General features: G+C 53.8%; 1 protein-coding gene across 11 annotated transcripts in view; it reads left to right on the top strand.

The window, feature by feature from the left end:
* NPHP4 (nephrocystin 4) overlaps nt 1–21,566 on the top strand; it is a 139,947-nt gene extending 118,381 nt beyond the window's left edge. For 5 of the 11 annotated variants that reach the window (XM_044942913.1, XM_044942911.1, XM_006069602.3 and 2 more), the window contains 12 exons: nt 1,087–1,212; nt 5,657–5,868; nt 9,405–9,631; nt 9,827–10,013; nt 10,860–10,943; nt 16,513–16,669; nt 17,174–17,259; nt 17,800–17,885; nt 18,956–19,127; nt 19,718–19,897; nt 20,155–20,298; nt 21,005–21,566. In XM_044942913.1, the coding sequence (XP_044798848.1) occupies nt 1,087–1,212; nt 5,657–5,868; nt 9,405–9,631; nt 9,827–10,013; nt 10,860–10,943; nt 16,513–16,669; nt 17,174–17,259; nt 17,800–17,885; nt 18,956–19,127; nt 19,718–19,897; nt 20,155–20,298; nt 21,005–21,145 (1,802 nt within the window). In that variant the 3' untranslated portion in view covers nt 21,146–21,566. Of the gene's footprint in view, nt 1–1,086; nt 1,213–5,656; nt 5,869–9,404; nt 9,632–9,826; nt 10,014–10,859; nt 10,944–16,512; nt 16,670–16,837; nt 17,260–17,799; nt 17,886–18,955; nt 19,128–19,386; nt 19,898–20,154; nt 20,299–21,004 lie in introns of those variants that run through there. The other 6 variants (XM_025285817.2, XM_044942912.1, XM_025285822.2 and 3 more) reach the window with 6 other exon arrangements.
* Nucleotides 21,567–21,969: the final 403 nt, after the last annotated feature.

The raw sequence follows: 21,969 nt of genomic DNA, 5'->3' as shown, positions 1-21,969 counted from the left end.
TGCCGTGAACAGCAGCCTCCCAGCAGCAAGTAGACTTGCAGAGGTGGGACCAAAGGGGGCTGCTGAGCTGAGCAGGAGCGTCACTCCCTCCCCTGGGTCCCATCCAGGGGGCAGGGTCCCCTTCTAACCCATCCCAGAAAGACTGCTGGACACCCTAGACTGCCGATGAGAGATGAGTAGCATGTCTTGTGTTTGGTGGTTATTTCTGGATCTGACAGCTGAGCTCTGTCTGCCTCACCCCGAGGGGTGTCAGGTCCACGCAGAGAGGTGGTGGTCCCAAGGACAGGGGGCCCATCTACCCAGGCGAAGCATGTCTGTGGCAAACACTTGTCATCCCTGGGACCAGACGACACTGGAAGTAGTGAAGCCTGCCCCGGTTCAGCTGGAGGGAAATAGGGCTGGCCCTTGGGACACGCTGTCCCCTGAAGCCACTTTGTCCCCTCCAGAGCTCTTTCAGCAAACAGCCCCCAGGCCCTGCATGGAGTCTCCTCCCCTCTACCTGCAGAGGCCCTGTGTGGAGGCTCCTCTCTCCCCAGGTGGCCCTGCATGGGGGCTTCTCTCTCACCCAAGGGCCCTTTATTGAGGCTCTTTCACCCTTCCCCCAGGGGCTCTGTGGGGGTCTCCTGTCTCCCCGGGGGGGTCCCACATGGAGATTCCTCCCCGCCAGGAGTTTTTGGCAAACAGATGTTTGCAGAAGGGTACAAAGGCCTTCCTGCAGCAGCGTGACACTCAAGGGCTGACGACAGAGTCTGTGACCATCCCAGAGCATGAGGCTGGGGTCCCGGGGACCTGCCTTGAGGGTCCTGAGCCCCAACTCCTCTTTGGAGAGCAGATGGCTGCTCTGGGGAAGGAGAGGAGGTGTGGACCTGGAGAGCAGGGTGCTCGAGGGAAAACAGGCCTCTGCTGGCCACCCACCATCTCTGTTGCAAAACAAATTCAGGCCAAGAGTGGAATGTGGGGATGTTGGTGGGTCAGTGGGTATTTGAAGCCAGATCTCCTTATCAGGGGTGTATGTATGTTATCAGACTCTTTTCTGATATTAATGTCCTGGGCGGGGTGGTGTGTGTGTGGGGTGTTTTCATACAGGTCACTTGTGTGAACAGAGAGTAAGGAGTCCCAGTTCCCTGCCACCTTCCAGGTCGAGGGTCATCTCAAATGATGGAGTCGGCAACTTCATGGGAGGCAGCCTCCTGACACCCGGGGGCCCCAGATGTGAGTGGAGAGGGCAAGGAACCTGTGGGTGGGAGGGGAGGGTTGTGCTTGGTGTGATGGGCCAGGGGGTGGGATGGAGTGAGGGAAGGGAGGCTGTGTGTGTGTGTGAATGCGTGTGCAGGTACACATGTGTGAGGCTGTGTGGTGCCCGCTGTCCCGGATCTGGGGGTGAACTGGTGGCTCAGCGTCTGGCTCAGTGGCCTGCAGGCCATGTTGAGTCACCATGCCCGTCCACCCTGCCCTCTCCAGATGGTGGAAGCCACTGTTACTCTTTATAGTCCTGTGAGTGACGTTTGTTTTTAGGCAGCGGCTGCTTTGTGGGGGAAGAGGAAAGGGAGAAAGGTCAGGAAAAACAGAGACTGATTTTTAAAACTAGTTAGAAACTCCTCATGGCGGAAAGAGAAGAATAAACCAATTAGGAAACTCAGGCGATAAAGACCTGGGCTTGGTGAAAATCTTGCATAACTGGGAAGATTTTCTGTCAAATGACTCACAGATCTAAATGTCAAATACTGTCCTTGGAATGAAAAGTGGAGGGTGCCCTTAGGAAAGTACCCCCCAAATGTTTTGGGTCATCTCATGTGAATCCAAAACCACCATGAGCTTCTTGTGTTGATGGCCCTTGATGTTATTAGCCTTGAATCTGTGCCCCAGGTGGGAAGTCAGAGCTGAGGGGCTCAGGAGAAGGAGGCCTCCAGAATTCCACAAGTCTCCTGGAACTTCAGCCCAAACTTTGTGGGTCCTCCTTGTTCTTCCCAGGAGAGGGGCCTGTGTACATTCAGATGTTCTAGGGGGTCCGCCCTGCATGAGTCAGGCAACTCATTTTAATGTCAGAGAAGCTGAGGCAGAGAGGTCAGGTGATTTGGCTAGTGGCGTGGTTAGGGTTATGAACCGGGACTAGAGTCTGTATTCCCTGCTTTGGGGAATTACCCCCAGCTGGTCTCTCTGGTCACCCAGAGGATGGATGGAGAGCTGGCTGATGGAGCAGGGAGTCCCCATCCCTGGGAACCAGTGGGAGTTCAGTTCAGTTCAGTTGCTCAGTCAAGTCCGACTCTTTAGGACCGCATGGATTCCAGCAGGTCAGGCCTCCCTGTCTATCACCAACTCCCGGAGCTTGCTCAAACTCACGTTCATCAAGTTGGTGATGCCATCCAACCATCTCATCCTCTGTTGTCCCCTTGTCCTGCCTTCAATCTTTACCAGCATCAGGGTCTTTTCAAATGAGTCAGCTCTTCGCATCAGGCGGCCCAAGTATTGGAGTTTCAGCTTCAACATCAGTCCTTCCAATGAACATTCAGGACTGATTTCCTCAAGGGACTCTCAGGAGTCTTCTCCAACACCATAGTTCAAAAGCATCAATTCTTCGGCACTCAGCCTTCTTTATGGCCCAACTCTCACATCAGTACATGACTACTGGAAAAATCATAGCTTTGACTAGATGGACCACTGTTGGCAAAATAATGTCTCTGCTTTTTAATATGCTGTCTAGGTTGGTCATAGCTTTTTTTCCAAGGAGCAACCGTCTTTTAATCTCATGGCTGCAGTCACCATATGCAGTGATTTTGGAGCCCAAGAAAATAAAGTCTCTCACTGTTTCCATTGTCTCCCCATCTATTTGCCATGAAGTGATGGGACCAGATGCCATGATCTTAGTTTTCTGAATGTTGAGTTTTAAGGCAACTTTTTCACTCTCCTCTTTCACTTTCATCAAGAGGCTCTTCAGTTCCTCTTCACTTTCTCCCATAAGGGTGGTGTTATTTGCATATCTGAGGTTATTGATATTTCTCTTGGCAATCTTTATTCCAGCTTGTGCTTTATCCAGCCCAGCATTTCACATGATGTACTCTACATTGAAGGTAAATAAGCAGGGTGACAATATATAGCCTTGATGTACTCCTTTCATACTTTGGAACCAGTCTGTTGTTCCATGTCTGGTTCTAGCTGTTGCTTCTTGACCTGCATACAGATTTCAGGAGGCAGGTAAGGTGGTCTGATATTCCCATCTCTTGAAGAATTTTCCACAGTTTGTTGTGATCCACACAGTCAAAGGCTTTGGCGTAGTCAATAAAGCAGAAGTAGATGTTTTTCTGGAATTCTCTTGCTTTTTCGCTGATCCAACAGATGCTGGCAGTTTGATCTCTGGTTCCTCTGCCTTTTCTAAATCCAGCTTGAACATCTGGAAGTTCATAGTTCATGAACTGTTGAAGCCTCACTTGGAGAATTTTGAGCATTACTTTGCTAGCCTGTGAGATGAGTGCAATTGTGCCATAGTTTGAACATTCTTTGGCATTGCCTTTCTTTGGGATTGGAATGAAAACTGACCTTTTTCAGTCCTGTGGCTACTGCTGAGTTTTCCAAATTTGCTGGCATATTGAGTTCATCACTTTCACAGCATCATCTTTTAGGATTTGAAATAGCTCAACTGGAATTCTATCACCTCCACTAGCTTTGTTCGTAGTGATGCTTTCTAAGGTCCACTTAACTTTGCATTCCAGGATGTCTGGCTCTAGGTGAGTGATCACACCATCCTGGTTATCTGGGTCATGAAGACCTTTTTTGTATAGTTCTTCTGTGTATTTTTGCCACCTTTCTTAATATCTTCAGTTTCTGTTAGGTGCATCCTGTTTCTGTTCTTTATTGAGCCCATCTTTGCATGAAATGTTCCTTGGTATCTTTAATTTTCTTGACGAGATCTCTAGTCTTTCCCATTCTACTGTTTTCCTCTAGTTCTTTGCATTGATCACTGAGGAAGCCTTTCTTATCTCTCCTTGCTGTTCTTTGGAACTCTGCATTCAGATGGGTATATCTTTCCTTTTCTCCTTTGCCTTTCCCTTGTCTTCTTTTCTCAGCTATTTGTAAGGCCTCCTCAGACAACCATATTGCTTTTTTGCATGAGCAGTATGAAGCCAAAAAGGTGGGAGTGGGTTTGTAAAACCCATGGCCAGGGCCTGGCAGGCCAGGGGCTCCTCAGGGCAGTGCGGGGAGTTACAACAGTGAGGATTTGTTGAAGGGATTGAGAGCCTCTGGGGTCATTGGTCTTCTGATCCCTATTTTGATCAAAACCAGAGGGTAGGGATGCTCTACCAGAAGCCGTGTCTCCCCCCCCACCCAGCAAAGTTCTGGAAGCAGGAAGTTGTGCCGAGCTCTACAAGGCGCTTACTGACTTCAGCAGTGTGGTGCCGCATGGTCACGCTGGAATTTCATTCCTGGTTTCATTGGAACCCAGAAAGTCATTTGTCGGGGTGATGCAGTCTGAACACACTAGCTGGTCGATCACCCCCAGCCTTGCTTGTCTTCCACCCTGGCCCCTCCTTGTGCGACTGCGGGCCTCGGGCTGCTTGAGCCCGATCCAGATTGGAGCTCCCATCCCCGTGGAGCTGGACCCCAGACACAGGACATGTGCTCTTTTGGTGTGACAGTGTGAGACGTCTGCACCATCTCGTGGCACCCAGAACCGGAAATAGCGCTTGTCTCTGTTGAGAGAGGATGTGGAGCACTGCAGCAGGAGGTGGAGACACACGAGGACAGGGAGTGGGTGCCTGCCCAGCAGAGTTCAGGCTCGGGGTTACATCCTGTGGTTCTGGGGTGCCTGGAGGAAGTACCCAGTTCCAGGTCGGGGGCTCCCTCCCACCTGCTCGCCTGTGCCTGGTTTCGTGATTGCCCAGGAGTCTGTGTGTCAGCTTGTGATGTGGCTCGTGCACACGTCACAGGAGCACCACGGATGGGAGGAAGGCAGTGCCGCGCTCCTGCCTGCCGGGGCCTGGCCTGCCTGCGGCAGCTTCTATTTGTCAGCTGCACCACTTTCCTTTGGGTCCAGGGTTCCAGTAGAACCCCCAGGGGAGACGGTGCTTGGGGGACCCCACCAGTCAGAGGAAGCAGGTGCAGAGCAGAGGGCTTGGGATGCAAGCCAGGGTGGTCCAGTCTTACTCACCCTGGCCATCCAGGGGCCTCAGGCTGAGGGACTGGACTCATCAGAGCCCCCGATTCCTGATCTGAACTTAGGGCTTGTGACACCCCCACCCAGGTGAATTTGAGGACCTGCCAGGACCATGTGCCGGGTGTTGAGGGTGCTCGCTGGAGGGGCTGGGGGTGAGCAGGGTCGTGGGCCTGGGCGAGGGTGTCTTGGGCCCTGGGGCATCCTGAGGGCATGAGCTTCTGCAACACTGAGCTTTTCCCTAGACAATCACCTAGCGGGGGATTCATACGTTTGCGTCCTGGGACCGAGACCAAACCCCCTCTATGTGAGAGGCTGGAGAAGGGAAGGATGCCGAGCAGGGCAGGATGCACCATTTCCACCCGTGTCAGCAGCCCAGGGTTCGTGAGAAGCTGGGGGCTTTCTGGGCTCCCTCGCTGGGTGAAGTGCTCTGGTAGGCATGGAGCCCTGGCTGTTTAGAGAGCGTAAACTCTGCCCTTTAACCTCTGAGCCTCTCTTTGAACCTTCCAGCAGTGAAAAATGTGGTCCAAGCCCAGAAGCTGGCTGATGTGGACAGCGAACTGGCCGCCCTGCTCTTCACACCCCCGAGACCAGGGGCCCGGGGGCCCCAGGGCATCAGTCAAGAGGGGGATGCCGTCCGCAGGCGCAAGCTGGAGCGCATGAGGGCCGTGCGGCTGCGGGAGTGTGGATCGGAGCCGGGCCGCCGCGGGCTGGGCGTGCTGGTGAGGCTGGGTCCTGGGTCCCCCAGCAGGAGTGGGTGGGTTCACCAGAACATTGCAGGAGCCACCCTGTCCCTTCTGCGTCCTTGTTACAGAACATGAGAGACTCGACTTCTCAGACATCAGGGGAGGTTTTCAAGCCAGAATTGTGGCGGTGCTTTGAATAAAAGCCAATTCCTGGGTTCCATTCCAATAAATTGCTGGTGCAGGGTAGGGTCCTTGGAGCCTAAACTTTTAAAACAGCTCTGAGAGGGATTCTGAGGGTTCCCCAGGTTTGGGGAGCAAAGTCATGAGGACTTTATATCCCAGGTGTCAGAGCAACCGTGACGATCAGAATTCCCACTTTGGACTAAAAATCCAAGTAAGACCCTGTAGTATTTTGCAGCTAAGAAACAGAAGATGGTTGTACTTTATGAGTTCATGGGATGAGGAGCCCACAGAGGTCCTAGGGGCCTCTACATCAAGGCAGGTGGGTGTCTGAACAGATGGCAACCTTCTCCAGCCAGGCCTGTGCCCATGGCCTGTTGGACACAAACAGAGTTGCCATGCCTGGCCCTTACCCGGTGCCCACAGGTGGGCAAGGAGCCACCCTAAGTTGGTGGGGGGAGGAAGGGCGTGGCGCACAGCAGGAGGGGATGTGAGAGGGGACATGGCCGGGTGGGGCCCAGACAGCCAGTGGACCATGGGAGCCAAGCGCAGCAGCGTCTTGCTGCCGTGGAGCAGAGCTATGGCTGTGAGGATGCCTCGAGGGGAGGCTGTCCCAGGGCTGGGTCAGGCCTCCTTCCGGGCCACAGGCCACTCAGTCCACGGCCTCCTGTGCCACCTCTGAGGGCCGATCAGCTGCTCCCCGGGGCGCCAGGGGCCCCGGCCTCTGGGTGGCTGGCCACACGCACAGCAGGTCCTCTGCCCGACAGCTGCCAGTGCTGTTGTTACCAACATCATTATTATGATTAATTTAGCTGGTTTCCTCTTATTTGATATGTTCTGATAGAGAAAATCAACAGCTCAGAACCCTTGTTTTGAATACATCAGTAAATTTGGAAGTAACTGGATTTCCAAATACAAGAAAATTTTCTGCTAAATTGTGATGATTTCCTGGGTTCATAGCCCTGGGGAATTTTGAGGTGAAAGTAACCCAATTTATCAAATATACAGTAGTCTCTCTCCCTTCCAGAGCTTTCTGGAAAGATTCCCATCTTTGAAGCAGAGATGGAAGTTCTGTGAAGTCAGTGGGCCCTCGGGAAGAGTCAGCAGGCACCGTGTCCTGGCTGACCCTGCACATGTGTAGCGCGTGGAACCGTGTGGTTCCATAGACCCCAGGAGCTGGGGGTCATGCGAGGACAGTTAGGAGACAGCTAGGGGTGCAGCTTTCTTTCCCTGATGGTCAGACTCAAGGCTGAGGGTCTCCAGCTTCTGGGGGGAAGGTGGTTGGCCTGGGACCAGGAGTGCAGAGTCAGAACCTCTGGTGGGCCCTGGGGCAGCCACAGCTTCCATGTGAGGGGCACTCAGCTTATGCTGTGCCCAGTGCCCAGGTCAGCAGCTGCCCTAGTGACTGCTGTCGGTCACTGCCCCCTCTCTCTGGCGCCTCGGGATTGCCCCTCACACTAGAAAATTGGTGGCACTAGTCCCATGTTCCGTGTTGTCAGACCACGCCAAGTGCCACGGAAGAGAGGGCTTTACTTTCCGGAAATGCCAGCGCGTGGTTCACAAATGTCCCTGTGCTGGTGGGTGGCGTGCCCATCCCTGGACCAGTCTTGGGGCTGCAGTACCAACTGCTGCCTCTGGGAGTCTGAGGGGTCCAGTCCGTGTCATCACCTTTGCCTGCGTGGGTTCTGAATTAAGACAGAACTATGGCAGAAAAAGACCAAGACATCACCTCTGTTTCACTGATGGCTTTCGGCATACCTGATGACTCAGATGGTAAAGAATCTGCCTGCAGTGTAGGAGACCCAAGTTCAATCCCTGGGTCAGGAATATCCCCTGGAGAAGGAAATGGCACCCCACTCCAGTATTCTTGCCTGGAGAATTCCATGGACAGAGGAGCCTGGTGGGCTACAGTCCACGGGGTTGCAAAAATTAGGACACGACTGAGCGACTAACACTTTCACTTTTCACTTCACCAGTTATAAAGGTGATACTAGAGGACTGGCTTGTGTGTGTACGAGACTGAGCTGGGTTAACAGTCTGGGTGTGCCAGGCAGCTGCAGGTGGTGCCAGACCCTTCAGGCGAGTCCATCCTTTCTAGCCTTTACCCCTGGCCTGGAGCAGTGTGGGGACCTTAAGCCCTGGGCCAAACTGCCTCTATCTGTGGCGTTACCCACCCAGCCTACAATGAACTGGGGAGTGGCCGTCGCTGCGCTCATCTGGGCAGTCAGTCTGAAGATGGGGCAGCCCTGCACCCATCTTCACGGGGCCTGTCCCCCAGAGCCCTCGTCCTGGGGCCTCTAACTGGTGGGCAGTACAGGCTATGTCCCCTCCACTTGGAGACAGGCTGGAACAGCCCTCTGTTTCAAGTCCAGGTTGAAAAGCCCAGCTCTGTTTGTTTCTCACCCTGAATTAGGTCTGGCTGTGGTGTCCAGCCCAGCCTGGCAGAGGTTCCATTCCATAGAGAAGCTCTGGTCATAAAATGCCCACATAGGGAGGTCTCAAGTATCAACACTACTGCCCTCCTCTTTTCAAATCCCCTGGGAGAAACAAGGCTCAGCTTCATTCTCCTTCTGGGGAAAGGCCAGAGTGTTGGCTATGGGGAAGTCAATATCCAAATTAGTTTAAGTCGGAAGTCAAATTTGGTCCTTGCCTTCTGTGTCAGAGTCTGAAGGCATTCAGCTATCCGGGGCTCCTCCATGTTTGGAGCCCCTTGCGGCCTCCCCAGCACATGGCACCTCCCCAGGTCCTGGCCTTGAGGTCCGATGGGCCTCACCCTTCACTACAAGGCACCCAAGAAAAATAAGACCACCTCCAGCCTCTAACACACCTGGGGTGGCCAAGCCCATGGAAATTTGAAGCATTTGAAGAAGGAGGTGGACAAAGGACCCACGCCAAGACCCGCCATGGCAGCGTGCCTGGGTCTGGACCCTGACCCAGCTGGTGGTCAGTCAGGCCTGGCCACAGCCCCTCCTGGTGACTGCTTGCCGACAGGACTCCCGCTGCCACTGCTGCAGACCTGGCCGGGGAGCCGGTCACATGTCTTAGTTTTGGGGCTATTCTCTCCTCTTTTACTGGCAACTTCTGCTTTTAGTTTCTCACTGTGCCCAGGTGGGTGGTTGTGGTCTCAGGGGGCGTGTGGGCAGACCTCACCTCCCGTGGGTACATCACCTGTGGGCAGAGGGAACCAGGGCTGCTGCAGACAGGCAGCCCCATTCTCTGTCCCCTGGGGCTGGAGGCGGCCAGTCCCACCCAACCCCCGTGTCCAAGAAGGGGGTGGTGTTGATACCAAAGGAGTCTGGCATTTGGGGTGGAGAAGGAGAGGTGGTCAGAAAACAGCCCTCGAGCCGTGTCGAGCCTCAGGACCACGGCCCCCTTGGCCCCTGTGTCTGCAGGCCCAGCAGAGCCTCCATGCCCAGCACGCCCGAGACCTGCAGGTCATTGCCGCCTACCGTGAGCGCACGAAGGTGGAGAGCATCGCCAGTGCGCTGAGCATGGCCATCACCACGCAGCACACCATCCACGCCACCCTAGGCACTGCCGAGTTCTTCGAGTTCGCCCTGAGGAACCCCCACAACGCGCAGCACACGGTGACCATCGAGATAGACAACCCCGAGCTCAGGTGGGATTGCGGGCGCCCTGTGAGGCCCCCAGCCTTTACCCTCAGCTCCAACTGAAAGCTGAGCTGGTTTTGCCCTTGAGGGTCCTGGCCGCCGGGTCTGAGTGGGTGGGGGCACCTACCCCTACCAACCCGTCCCCCCACCTCTGGGACTGACCAGAAGGACATTGTGCCCAGCGCCGTCTCCCCTCCCTCCAGTCTCATCCTGGATGGTCAGGAGTGGCGGTACTTCAAGGACATGGCTGACTTGCACACACCCCTGGAGGAGGACATGTTCCACCTGCGGGGCAGCCTGGCCCCCCAACTCTACCTGCGACCTCGGGAGACTGCCCACATCCCCTTCAAGTTCCAGACTTTCTCTGTGGGCCCCTGGGCCTCGGCACAGGTAAGGAAGGCCAGTCTTCTTGTGCTGAGGGGCTGGCCGGGCACCTGGGAAAGCCTACTTGCCAAGTAATGTGGGAGGTGGGGGCCTTGTCCCGTGTGGTGGAAGATGGTTAGCCCTTGGCTGTCACTGTCTCACTTGCGCCCACCCCCATCCACCCATGCCCAGCACCTGCGCTGTGATCCAGCAGCCCTGACAGGTCACTCAGCACTCAGGAAAGCTGGACCGCCTCCTCCTCATCCTCTTTATTAATTTGGTAGAAGAGCCTTTCTTAAATCTCAGAGGAGCCAACAGGTTGAAACTTTCTAGGTTTTTCTACTCTCTACTCACTGCTGCTTGCTCCCTGACATGAACTGCAGACACCTGGGGGTTTCTTGTCAGGGTGTGAGCAGAGTGCATGCTGTGATGGGCTGGGTACGGCGGGCGTGTTCCATCCTGACCCCGTGAGGTCGCTCTGCAAGGGAGTGCTCACCACTGAGACAGGCGTGAGGGGCTCACGGTTTTCAGTGCAGGCTCTCTGGATGCACTTTTGGGGCAAGAGGTTGTCCGGACTGTAGTGAAGGTGTCAGGCCTCTGGCTTTGAGCAGAGCTGGGTTTTGGGCTCTGATCCCCCTTACAGCTCTCAGCATGCCCCGCTTCCTCTTTGGGGCGTGGGGGTTGATTAATAACAGCAGCTGCCAGGGGTGGGGTCACTGTGAGAGTAAAGGGGCCTCTGAGGCCATGGACTCAGGGTGGCAGCCGTTCCTACAGGTAGAAGGTACTACAGGTAGAAGATCCTGCAGGTGGGAAGAAGTACCTGTCACCCTGGGCCTCCGTCTCATGACCCCGGGGGCTCATGGTTCCTTGCAGGCCTCTGCTGAGCTGAAATCAGAGAAGGACACGGATGCTGGATCACTCTATAAGTCCAGCATGATGCCCACCAAACATGCCAAGGTAAGGGGCAGAGGACAGTAGGCCTTCCGTCTGGATGGTCTGAGGGCTGGCAGTGCCAGCCAGGGGTCCTCTGAGTGGAGGGTGAAGGGTGTCATGGGTTCTGTGGTTTGTTTATCAGGTCTCCGTGCCCTTCTCTGCACCTCCTAGAGGGAGGGGTCTAGGGTGGGGGTGGGGCAGGGCCCATGGAGGTGGACATTACGTGTCCTAACAGGGCAGTGGCAGCTTCAGCCGGATGCTGGTATGTTCTCCGGGCGGGGGTCTAGGATGGAAACACCTCCCCGGAGACTTGCTTAGTGGGAAGTCAAAGCATGCAGCCCCCACAGTGTCCACTGTAGCCGGCACCGCATAGCCCCACACTCAGGGTCAGATGGGCCTTCTGACCTGACAGAGCATCCCGTATTGTGTAGAATCACAGTGGTGTGTGTGTGTGTCAGTGTGTTACTTCTGGGAAGTAGGACTCGCCTGTTGCCATCTCTGGGGACGGCTTTTTGCAGGGTGCACTTCTCAATCACCCGCCTGCCGATATAGGATGTCCTTAGGGGAGCCTGGGTCCCTGTTATGTTCTTTTTTAATTTTATTGGAGTACAGTTGATTTACAATGTTGTGTTAGTTTCAGATGGACAGCAAAGTGATCAGTTAGACATCTACATATATCCACTCTTTTCAGATTCTTTTCCCATATAGGTCATTATAGAGTATTGAGTTCCCTGTGCTATACAATAGGTCCTTATTAGTTATCTGGGAAACTGTTGTTTTATAGAAATTTGTTTTTGTTTTCTTTTTTTGGTAGACTAATGCCTTTTGAAAGTCACTCAGTTGTGTACGACTCTTTGCAACCCCATGGACTGTACAGTCCATGGATTTCTCCAGGCCCTTTTGAAGGGCTTCCCTGATAGCTCAGTTGATAAAGAATCCACCTGCAATGCAGGAGAGCCCAGTTTGATTCCTGGGTCAGGAAGATCCCCCCGAGAAGCGACAGGCTACCCACTCCAGTATTCTTGGGCTTCCCTTGTGGCTCAGCTGGTAAAACATCCACCTGCAATGTGGGAGACCTGGGTTCAATCCCTGGGTTGAGGGGATCCCCTGGAGAAGGGAAAGGCTACCCTTTCCAGTATTCTGGCCTGGAGAATTCCATGGGGTCACAAAGAGTCGAACATGACTGAGTGGCTTTCCAAAAACAAATGTCTTTTGAAAGTAAATGAAAGGAAAAACAAGAACACTTTTGCCCCACCACTTGCCCCGAGAACAGATTTCCAAGACTGAGAACCTGGCTGCCTTGTATCCCTGAGTCTCCCTGTCGGGGGGCAGTCCTGTGCCCATGACCTGTGACCGTGGGAAAATTTGCTGTATTTTATTTAAACATGGAGCCACAGCTTTGCCTTTGTCTAAGGAATGTGTCGGAGAAGGCGATGGCACCCCACTCCAGTACTCTTGCCTGGAAAATCCCATGGATGGAGGAGCCTGGTAGGCTGCAGTCCATGGGGTCGCGAAGAGTCGGTCATGAGTGAGCGACTTCACTTTCGCTTTTCACTTTCATGCATTGGAGAAGGAAATGGCAACCCACTCCAGTGTTCTTGCCTGGAGAATCCCAGGGACGGGGGAGCCTGGTGGGCTGCCGTCTATAGGGTCGCACAGAGTCGGACACAACTGAAGCGACTTAGCAGCAACAACAAGGAATGTGTCAACTTCTTAGGGCTAGAAATGAAATCTGAGAGGCTAATTTTTCCTTACGTGAATTTGGAGTTTTAAAACAAATCCCAGACACCTTATGAGTTTACTCATAATTACTTCTGTATGTATCTCTGAACTGATAAGGACTAATTTTTTTAAGCCGGCTTTGTGCCATTATCACTGCCCCCAGATTAGCAGCAGGTCCTCGGGATGGCCCGATGTCCAGTCCGTGCTTGCTCATCCTTTTGCGGATGGTCTGTGGAAGCCGGGGCTCACTGTCCTCGGCGCTCTGTCCCTGGAGTCACTGGGGGTGGGCCGGCCACCTTGGGCCAGCCTCACTGGGCTGATTGTAGCCTCACGTGCAGAGGCTGAGGCAGCTGGCTGTTCCTGGTGGCTATGTATCCACTAAAAGCCCACTGTCCACACCCATTATTCCATCAGGGTGGAAAATGGTGAAACTCCATTTCTCTCATTGTTCCTGTACTTACTGCTTCTATACTTACTGTACTTCTATACTTACTGTACTTACTTCTTCTGTAAATAAGAACTTCTCCCGTCAGCAGTTTGGTTACCCTGAAATATATCTTATAGCTCCTGTGCCTTTTAAAAAAAATTATTTATTGTTGTGCCTTTTAAAATTTATTTTTACTTATTTATTTATTTTTTTGAAAACAGAAATACCTTTTTTTTTTTTAACTTTACAATACTGTATTGGTTTTGCCATATATCAACATGAATCCGCCACAGGTATACACGTGTTCCCTATCCTGAACCCTCCTCCCTCCTCCCTCCCTGTACCATCCCTCTGGGTCGTCCCAGTGCACCAGCTCACAGCGACTGAACAAGTGAGCCTAAAAAAAAAAAAAAGTGTCCACCACCGCCCCCTTTATGTCAGGGCGGAAATCAGACACTGAAGAGACCAGCAAACAGAAGAAGCTAAAACAGAGGGAACCGACTTGGAAGTGACAGGTTGATACTGGATGGCTTTTTTTATTTTGAAATAATCTCAAACTTAGAGGGAGTTATAATAGTGCAAAGAATTTCCATGTCTTATTTACTCAGATTCCTAGTTGTTGACATTTTACCTTCACCTTATCATTTTGTGTCTATATTTATCCATATATATATATATATTTTTTTTTTTTCTGAGCACTTTGAGAATAAGTTATGTGCAAAATGCCCAGTTGCTTCTTGAAACTTAGAACTCGTATGTCCTGAAAATAAGGATACTCTACTCCACAACCACAGTTGTTCAGTCGCCAAGCCCTGTACAACACTTTGCAACCCCATGGACTGCAGCAAGCAAGGCTCCCTTGTCCTTCACTGTCTCCTGGAGTGTGCTCAAACTCATGTCCATTGAGTAGGTGATGCTGTCTAATCATCTTATCCTCTGCTGCCCCCTTCTCCTTTTGCCTTCAGTCTTTCCCAGTATCACAGTCTTTTCCAGTGAGTTGGCTTTTTGCATCAGGTGGCCAAAATATTGGAGCTTTAGCTTCAATGTCAGTCCTTCCAGTGAATATTCAGGGTTGATTTCCTTTGGATTGACTAGTTTGATCTCCTTGTTGTCCAAGGAATTCTCAAGAGTCTTCTCCACACCACAATTCAAAAGCATCAATTCTTCAGTGCTTAGCCTTGGAAAATCAGAAAATTGACACTGATACAATTTCATCATAGACCTGGATTGCATTTTTCCAAACATCCCAACCCTGGACCCCTCACCCACCCGGGGTCCCACGGTGCATCGGGTGGTCCCACCCAGTTTTTCTCACCTTCCACAACCTCAGTACTTTGGATGCACAAAGGCCAGTTCTTCCACCTGCCCCTCAGTCTGGTTTGTCTGGTGTTTGCGAGTCAGTGGGTTCAGGCTGTGCCTTCAGGGCTGGATGAGCACAGATGGTCTACTGTGTTCTTCTCAGAGCCTCTGATCGGGAGGGACACAATGTCGATTTGTTCTATTTCCAGTGATGTTAATTTAATGTCTTACTTGGTTAAGATGGTGTCTTCCAGGCTCCTTCAATGTAAAATTAATTCACAAGTATTTTATAGATGATAATTAGAACTATAGTGTTTTGTCAGAAGATACTCAGATTATGTCAATATTTGAGTTTTGTCAGGAGATACTCAGACTATGTCAATATCTTGTTCCTCATGCAACTTCTGCTGCTAGTTTTCATATCCACTGATGATTCTTTTTTTTTAATTGAAGTATAGTTGACTTACAGTGTTGTGCCAATCTCTGCTGTACAGCAAAGTGACTCAGTTTTACACATATAGACATTCTTTTTAAAATAATTCTTCCCTGATGATTCTTGCATGATGGTTGGCTGTCGGTGACTTTCAGATTCGATCATCCCTTCTATGTTCTAAGTGACTAGGCAGAACTTTGCCTCCCTCCATTCATTCCTGTAGTTTATTTGGCACCATTTTGGAGCGTGAATTGTTGTTTCGTTTCGTTCAGCAGGTGGTCATTTGTCACTGTCTTTCTCTGTTTTACTGCTCATCCACCAGGGGCTTCTGCTTTGAGCTGGCCCCTGTGTCCTTTTGACAGGTCCCTGCCATCGTTGGATCTCTTCCTTAGTGTCCGGCACATGAGATGTTCTGTCCTGAGTCATCTTAGACTTTCTGCTCCATGTCTGGATCAGCCAGTTATCTAAGGTTCCTGTTAGTGGAGAATGGTGTTTAGAAGCTAAGGTCTGGTGCTGGGTGTGCTCATTATGACTGGGGTGCCCTTGCTCCTGATCCCTCTGAACAGATCCTTGGTCTAGATAAACAGTCGGTCATTGTAGAGCTAAAAGTCTCAGAATAGCAGTGAAATTCCAGCAGGAGTGTCAGGGCACAGCTGCCAGGAATGTGGGTGCGGTGGTGGGGCTCCCCTCCCAGTGGATCATGAAGCCCGGTTAGCACATACAAGGCATGGAAACAGACTTGGGGACAGATGCATGGGGCAGTGGCTTTCAGGTGACCCTCCGAAAAGGTGGAGCCAACATGGAGTCACTTAAAGACCCGGAGGGAAAGGTGAAGACAAACAAGGGATAGTGACCATGCGTTCAGGAAGGGCTCCCTGGAGAGGGCGGCCGTGTGCTGGGGTCCAGAGGGCAGGCAGTGTGCACCTTGTGCCTGTCTCACACTCACGTGGCCTCATGGGCAGCTGTCCAGTTATCATGTGTCCAGTTACACATCTAAAGCCTTCATAGTGAAACCCACAAAGCGGAGGAGTGACCTTTCCATGTGGAAGGTCTGTCTGGGGGCCTGAGCTTTGCGCCGATGTGGGAAGGTTGTCCAGCTTCGGGGATGACCGAGTGCTGCTCTCCATCCTGGCTCCCGAGAGCTTGCTGGGCTGGCCGAGTCCCGGAATAAAGACACTGGCTCCATCATCTCCCCAGTTAGAACCTCTGGATACATTCAGTGAATAATGATTTTTTTTTTTAAAAAGTAAGTTTGTATCTGTAGCCATTTGGGTTTAGGCACAGCCCCCTTTTACCCTCTGGGGGACGTGCTGTGCTTCCCGCCTGTGAGGGCCTGGTGGGGTTAGTGTCTAGATCTTCTAGAACGACTTCCCAGCACATGCAGGCAGCGGGAGCGTCGGAGGGGGACTCAGGGCTGCAGACCTTTCTCACTGGCCTTCTGAGCACTTCCCTTCCCTCCAGGAAGTGGCAGGAGCGGCAACCGCATGTGGTCCGCGTGTGTGGAGCCTGTGCTGGGCGGGTCCCCTCGGGTGGGCACCCACGACTGCAGACCCTGTGTGTCTGACTCTGCCTGCCCTTCCCACCTCCTGGGGGTGAGCAGACCCTACGGGGACCCCCACCCTGTCTGTCCAGAGAGGTGCCGTGCACGCAGCTGCCCGAGACCCCGTGTGCGGGTCCTGACCCTGCGCTGCCTGCCCTCTGCTCTCCGGCAGGTCCTGTTCCGCGCGGGCAGCGGCAAGCCCCTGGCCGTGCTCTGCCTGACGGTGGAGCTGCAGCCTCACGTGGTAGACCAGGTCTTCCGCTTCCACCACCCGGAGCTCACCTTCCTGAAGAAGGCCATCCGCCTGCCGCCCTGGCACACGCTTCCAGGCAAGGTCCCGCTCTCTCCACGGCCGGCCTGGGGCAGGTTCAGCAGGTGGAAAAGGCTTCTCCCGAGGGTGACAAGTATTCTTCCATCAACCCGGGATGCTCTTAAACAACCCAGCACCGCCTCCTGCCTGAGCGTTTGACACAGTGACCTTCTCTCGTCCTCTTCAGTGGCAGGGTGCCCGTGGCCCTCGGATTCCATCCTGAAATCCACAGCCTGGGGAAGGTCTCCAGCCTCGGGTGTCAGGCTCTGTGCTGCCCTCCGTGTTGGGCCTGGGGATTCACCTGCTGATTCACTTCTCCCTGGTGCCTTCAGAACAGAACTGAGCCTTTGTATTTGGCTCCTGGCTCCATGGTACCCCCCAACTTCCTTTGGTTATTCCCTTGGGTGAGAAAGAAGCGCTGGTGTTCACGCAGACAGCTGTGTCCCCTAGTGTGTTTCGTTAAGCATCTACGGGGGTCTTGGCTTTTGGGAAAAGACATTTGCTTTCATATTACCCCCTCCAGGTGCCCCTGTAGGGACTTCCAGTGAGGACCCCCCTTTCCACGTTCGATGTAGTGACCCGAACATCATTTGTGAGACACAGAATGTGGTAAGTTCTGTGGCCCTGCCCTCTCCAGGCCCTGCCTACCGTTTGCATCCCGGGTGTCCTGCAGCCTCTTCATTTTAGGTTTTCACTGAAGTGGCTTGTTTCTAAGCTGCTAAAGGGCTATTTTGACATCCTCATGAGAGTTTTATGAATGAGTTTTCATTTTTCCTGCTAGCAGATCAGTTCCTTGATTATCTGAATTTAAATTAAAAAAAAATGCGTGAGGCAAACAGAATAAAGTGAGTGGTAATTAAGGCACTTATTAATTGCCATTGTGCAAGGATAACGGCCATAATTATGTTATGACTGGTTAGGAAATGGGATAAAATCTCCTGCAGAATATAATTATTAAACTTAATATGAAATCAAGAAGTTAAGGATTTTTCTCTTCTGCAGTGACAAAAATAATGAATTCTGACAAGTACAGAAAATTAAAAATGTGTTGGGGGAGGGGGCCTGGTTCACACCTGCATTTGCTTCCTGGGGACTTGGGGGGCTGGGGTTGGAGCCCAGTGTTGCTGTGATGCGCCCCCCTGTCAACAGGGCCCCGGGGAGCCCCGTGACGTGTTCCTGAAGGTGGCCAGTGGCCCTAGCCCGGAGGTCAAGGACTTCTTTGTCACCATCTACGTGTGAGTGTGTGGGCCCTGGTGGTGTGGAGGGTGGGGGTTGGTGAGGAGGCGGCTGGGGACAGCTGGTGGCCCTGGAAGTAGCCGGCCCTGTGGCTTCTACACTTGTGCTGAGGAGGCGGCTGGGGACCGCTGGTGGCCCTGGAAGTGCCAGCCCTGTGCCTTCTACACTTGTGGTGAGGAGGTGGGCTGGTGTTTGGCCACGTGAGCTGAGACTGGCTGAGGTCTTGCAAGGAGCTTCTGCTCAGCTGGCATTACCAGCTGGTGGGACGCTTCAGACCCAGGCAGGAGGCCACTTCTGCCACAGCTCGTGCCGGGATGGCCAGACAGCCTTGTCCCCATGGCCCCTCCCAAGTCTGAGGGATGCAGGTTGTGGTCCTGCCTATCCCGCCCCCCAGGGAGATGGAAGGTGGTGTCATTTCCTGTGATGCCCAAGGACCCAGTGAAATGACCTCAGTCCCTTTCCCTCTCCCTGTGAATCATATCTCCGAGGCCTTGAGAGCCTTTAAAACCAGTACAGGCAGGCTGGAGGGTTTGCTGCAGCCTGTCTGGGAATGGGGAGGGTTGGGGGGTGTCTCTTGCACTGAGGGCCCACCCCAGCCGAGGGTCAGCGCCTGGCTTGCAGGTGCCATGTGGTGGCTAAAGAGTGTTGTCCTCATGATGGCTTGTGGGCAGGCGTCCCTGAGGCCCATTTACCACCAAGGGTCAGTGTCCCTGGCACCAGACGGCTGGTGCAGAGCCGGGGCTCAGGCCCACGTGGCCTCCGAGCCCACATCCTTGTCCATTCCGTGCTGTCCATGGGCTTTGCTCTAGGCCTGGTTTGGGGTTCTGCTGACCCAGGTGCAAGTGTGCCAAAGCCCACGTTGCCACACATTTGGGGTCTCTGTTCACGGTCAAGGCCACATAGAGGCCACAGCCCTGCCTGAGGGCCTCGGCCTCGGAGGAAAGGGGGCCGTGGGGGTGACAGCACCCGGGCCCCGCCTGCCCTCTTGGCCACCTTCTTAGCCTCCTGGGGCTCCCCTCCCACAGTCAGTGTACTGTCCTCGCTGACTGTGAATGGCTTCTGCCCACAGAGACCGCTGGTTAGCAACACCCGTCCAGACCTGGCAGGTCCACCTGCACTCGCTGCAGCGAGTGGACGTCTCCTGTATCACTGGCCAGAGGACCCGCCTGGCTCTCGTCCTCCGGGGGACGCAGACAGTTAGGAGAGTGCAGGCTTTCAGCTCACACCCCCAGGAGCTGACGGTATGGCCTTTGGGTGGGGGCTGTTGGGTCTCGAGGAGGTCCCCTGGGCCCTCCCTTCCTTGCCCACATGGGGAGGGGATGGGAATGGCGCTGTGGCTCAGGGATTCCTGAAGGTCAACGGAGCCTTAGTTCACATCGCCTTTGTCAGATGTGCCTTCGTGGGATGACTGACTTATTTACAGACCCCCCAGGGCCAACTTGTAGAATTGCTGGGAGTATATATTACCATATTTATGGGAGTATATATTGCATATCACAGGAAGAATTAACTGTGACTCTGGAGTCAGTGTGGCCGCAATTGTACATCTCGGTGATGGGATGATGCGGATGCCTTGCCCGAGGCTGGGCTGGTTCAGCTTTTCTCTGCCGAGGCCGCTCCAGCACTTAGGGGTTCCTGCTGTAGGGGAGGGGAGTCAACCCCAAAGCTGGGGACATGGACTGTGCCCTGCTGGTACTGGTGCCACTGGCACAGCTGACTTCATGCAGACTGGAGGGCTTCCCGCCCAGCACAGGTGGTCACCCCTGAAGCGTTGTGCTCCCTGGGATGAAGCCCTCACCTCCTGACCCCCTGCTCCCCTGTCCCCTGGAAGACGGACCCCAGAGGTGTGTTCGTGCTGCCTCCTCACGGGGTGCAGGACTTGCATGTGAGCGTCAGGCCCCGCAGGCCGGGCAGCCGCTTCGCGCACCTCCACCTGGTCGACGTGGACGCCCACCAGCTGGTGGCCTCGTGGCTCCTGTGTCTCTCCTGCCGGCCGCCTCTCATCTCCAAGGTCTGATGTGGGATGTGGGGCCACGTGGCTGGGGTGGGGTGTCCCCTGATTGTCACCTGGTCCCCTGACCTGGCCTGCCCAGTGGCTGGGGGTCTGGGGGGTGTTGGCTTCTGAACAGTGAGCCTCCTCGGCCAGGACCTCGGGGGGCTTGTCTGCTGTATTTATGGAGCCATCCAGCATCTAGGGCCCCGAGCGCAGGGCAGGCTTGGGAAGTCACTGGAGAAGCAGCCAGGGGCCAACTCCTGCCCTCCCCACAGGCCTTCGAGATAAAGCTGCCCACGGGGAGCGGGAGGGGCGCCAACAAGCGCATCACCTACACCAACCCCTACCCCTCGCGGAGGGCCTACCGCCTGCACAGTGACCACCCCCACCTGCTGCAGTTCAAGGAGGAAGCCTTCCAGGTGCGGGCTGCTCGGGGGTGGGACTCTGCAGGGTGGGGGGCTCCAGGAAGTCCTGGGGAAAGCAGTCTGTGCTCCAGTGAGACGCCTGCAGTCCCCAGGGGCACCCCCGCTGAACTCTGCCTGGGCCTCTGACCCCACACCTAGGCCCCCACCTCCCCGGCAGTTTCACAGCAGTTTCATCCAGATTCTCTGGCAAGTGAGGCCTTGATCTACCGTGGCTATTTTAGGGAAAGTGAGCAGTGGCTCAGAGTGGATCAGAGTCTGTCAGTCAGGGGAGGGGGCTTAGTGACGTGTCTCCTGGGGACTTGGGAAGAGCGGCTGTGGGGGAGAGGGCTTGACAGTAACATGGGAGATTGGGTTCTGAATGTTCGTGTGTTTTCTGAAGCCTGCCAGCCTGGGGGTGGGGTGGGGTATGTGTGTGTGTGTGCGTGTGCGCACGTGTGTGTGTGTTTGCCTGTGTGAAAGCTGCTGGAAGAGAGAGGAGCTGGCGGAGGGGGCGAGGGGGCACGAGTATGGTGTGTGTGTGTGTGTGTGTGTGTGTTTGCCTCTGTGGAAGAGAGAGTTGCCGGTGGAGGGGGTGGGGGTGGGCACGAGTATGGTGTGTGTGTGTGTTTGCTTCTGTGGAAGCTGCTAGCCTGGGGTGTGTGTGTGTGTTTGCCTGTGGAACCGGCGGGGTGGGCATGAGTATGGCGACATTTCTTTCCAGGTCGGGGGAGGTGAGACCTATACCATCGGCCTGCGGTTTGCGTCCCGTCAGAGAGCTGGGGAGGAAGAGATCCTGATTTACATCAACGACCACGAAGACAAAAACGAGGAGACCTTTTGCGTGAAGGTCATCTACCAGTAGAGGAGGGGGCTGTCCTGTCGCTCCCAGGGGACAGGGACAGCCTGCTCCTGTCTCAGGACTCTGCTCCGTGAACTCAGCCAAGGATCAGGGGGTCCCCACGCCCCAACCGTGTATGATGGTCCTGTCCTGTGCCGTCAGGCTGCTGCCAGTGCCGACTGCATAGCAGTCCCTTGGGAGATGTGAGCACCCCAGTGGACCCAGGCCGGTTTCTCTCTGTGGCACACGGGAGTCATCACCGTCTATGACGTTAGGATTTGCTCTCAGTGAAATGTATTTTATGAATTATTTTAAATGATAAAATTATGCTTTTTTTACTGAGATTTATACAAACACTATATTGTTTGATATGTAATATTTTTTATACTGGTATTATTTCACATCTTTTAAAAAAACTACAAAAATACAAAACTTTTACACATTTTCTCTTTTGGCAGTTTTTGTGTTTTTCTGCTGTTTTCACCTTTGTCAGAGGTTTTCTGTCCACAGAGTAAGCTTGGTTTTCCCTGTAGGTTGATGTGGCCAAGGGCAGTCAGGTGGGCCATGGCTTGTGGCCTCTGGGAAAGTCTGCTTGGCCCTGACCTGAGGGGAGGGTAGCGCTGACCTCTGCCTCTGCTCTGATTCTGGACCCTCTGCTTTCCCGTGAGGCCTTGTGATGACCCTGGACTTAACCTGGAGAGTCCAGGACAACCATTCTATCTCAAGATCCTTAATTCCATCCTTTGGACCACACGAGGTCACTGAGTCATGTCTTCCAGGGATCAGGTCAGCCTGGGTTGGTGGACATTATTCTGCCCACCCCCATCCCAGTGCTTGTGTAGACAAAA

The sequence above is a fragment of the Bubalus bubalis genome, chromosome 5 (genome assembly GCF_019923935.1).
Source record: "Bubalus bubalis isolate 160015118507 breed Murrah chromosome 5, NDDB_SH_1, whole genome shotgun sequence".
NCBI classification, from domain to species: domain Eukaryota; kingdom Metazoa; phylum Chordata; class Mammalia; order Artiodactyla; family Bovidae; genus Bubalus; species Bubalus bubalis.
Note: the sequence above shows the minus strand (reverse complement) of the source record. Positions and strands in the feature narration are given on the sequence as shown.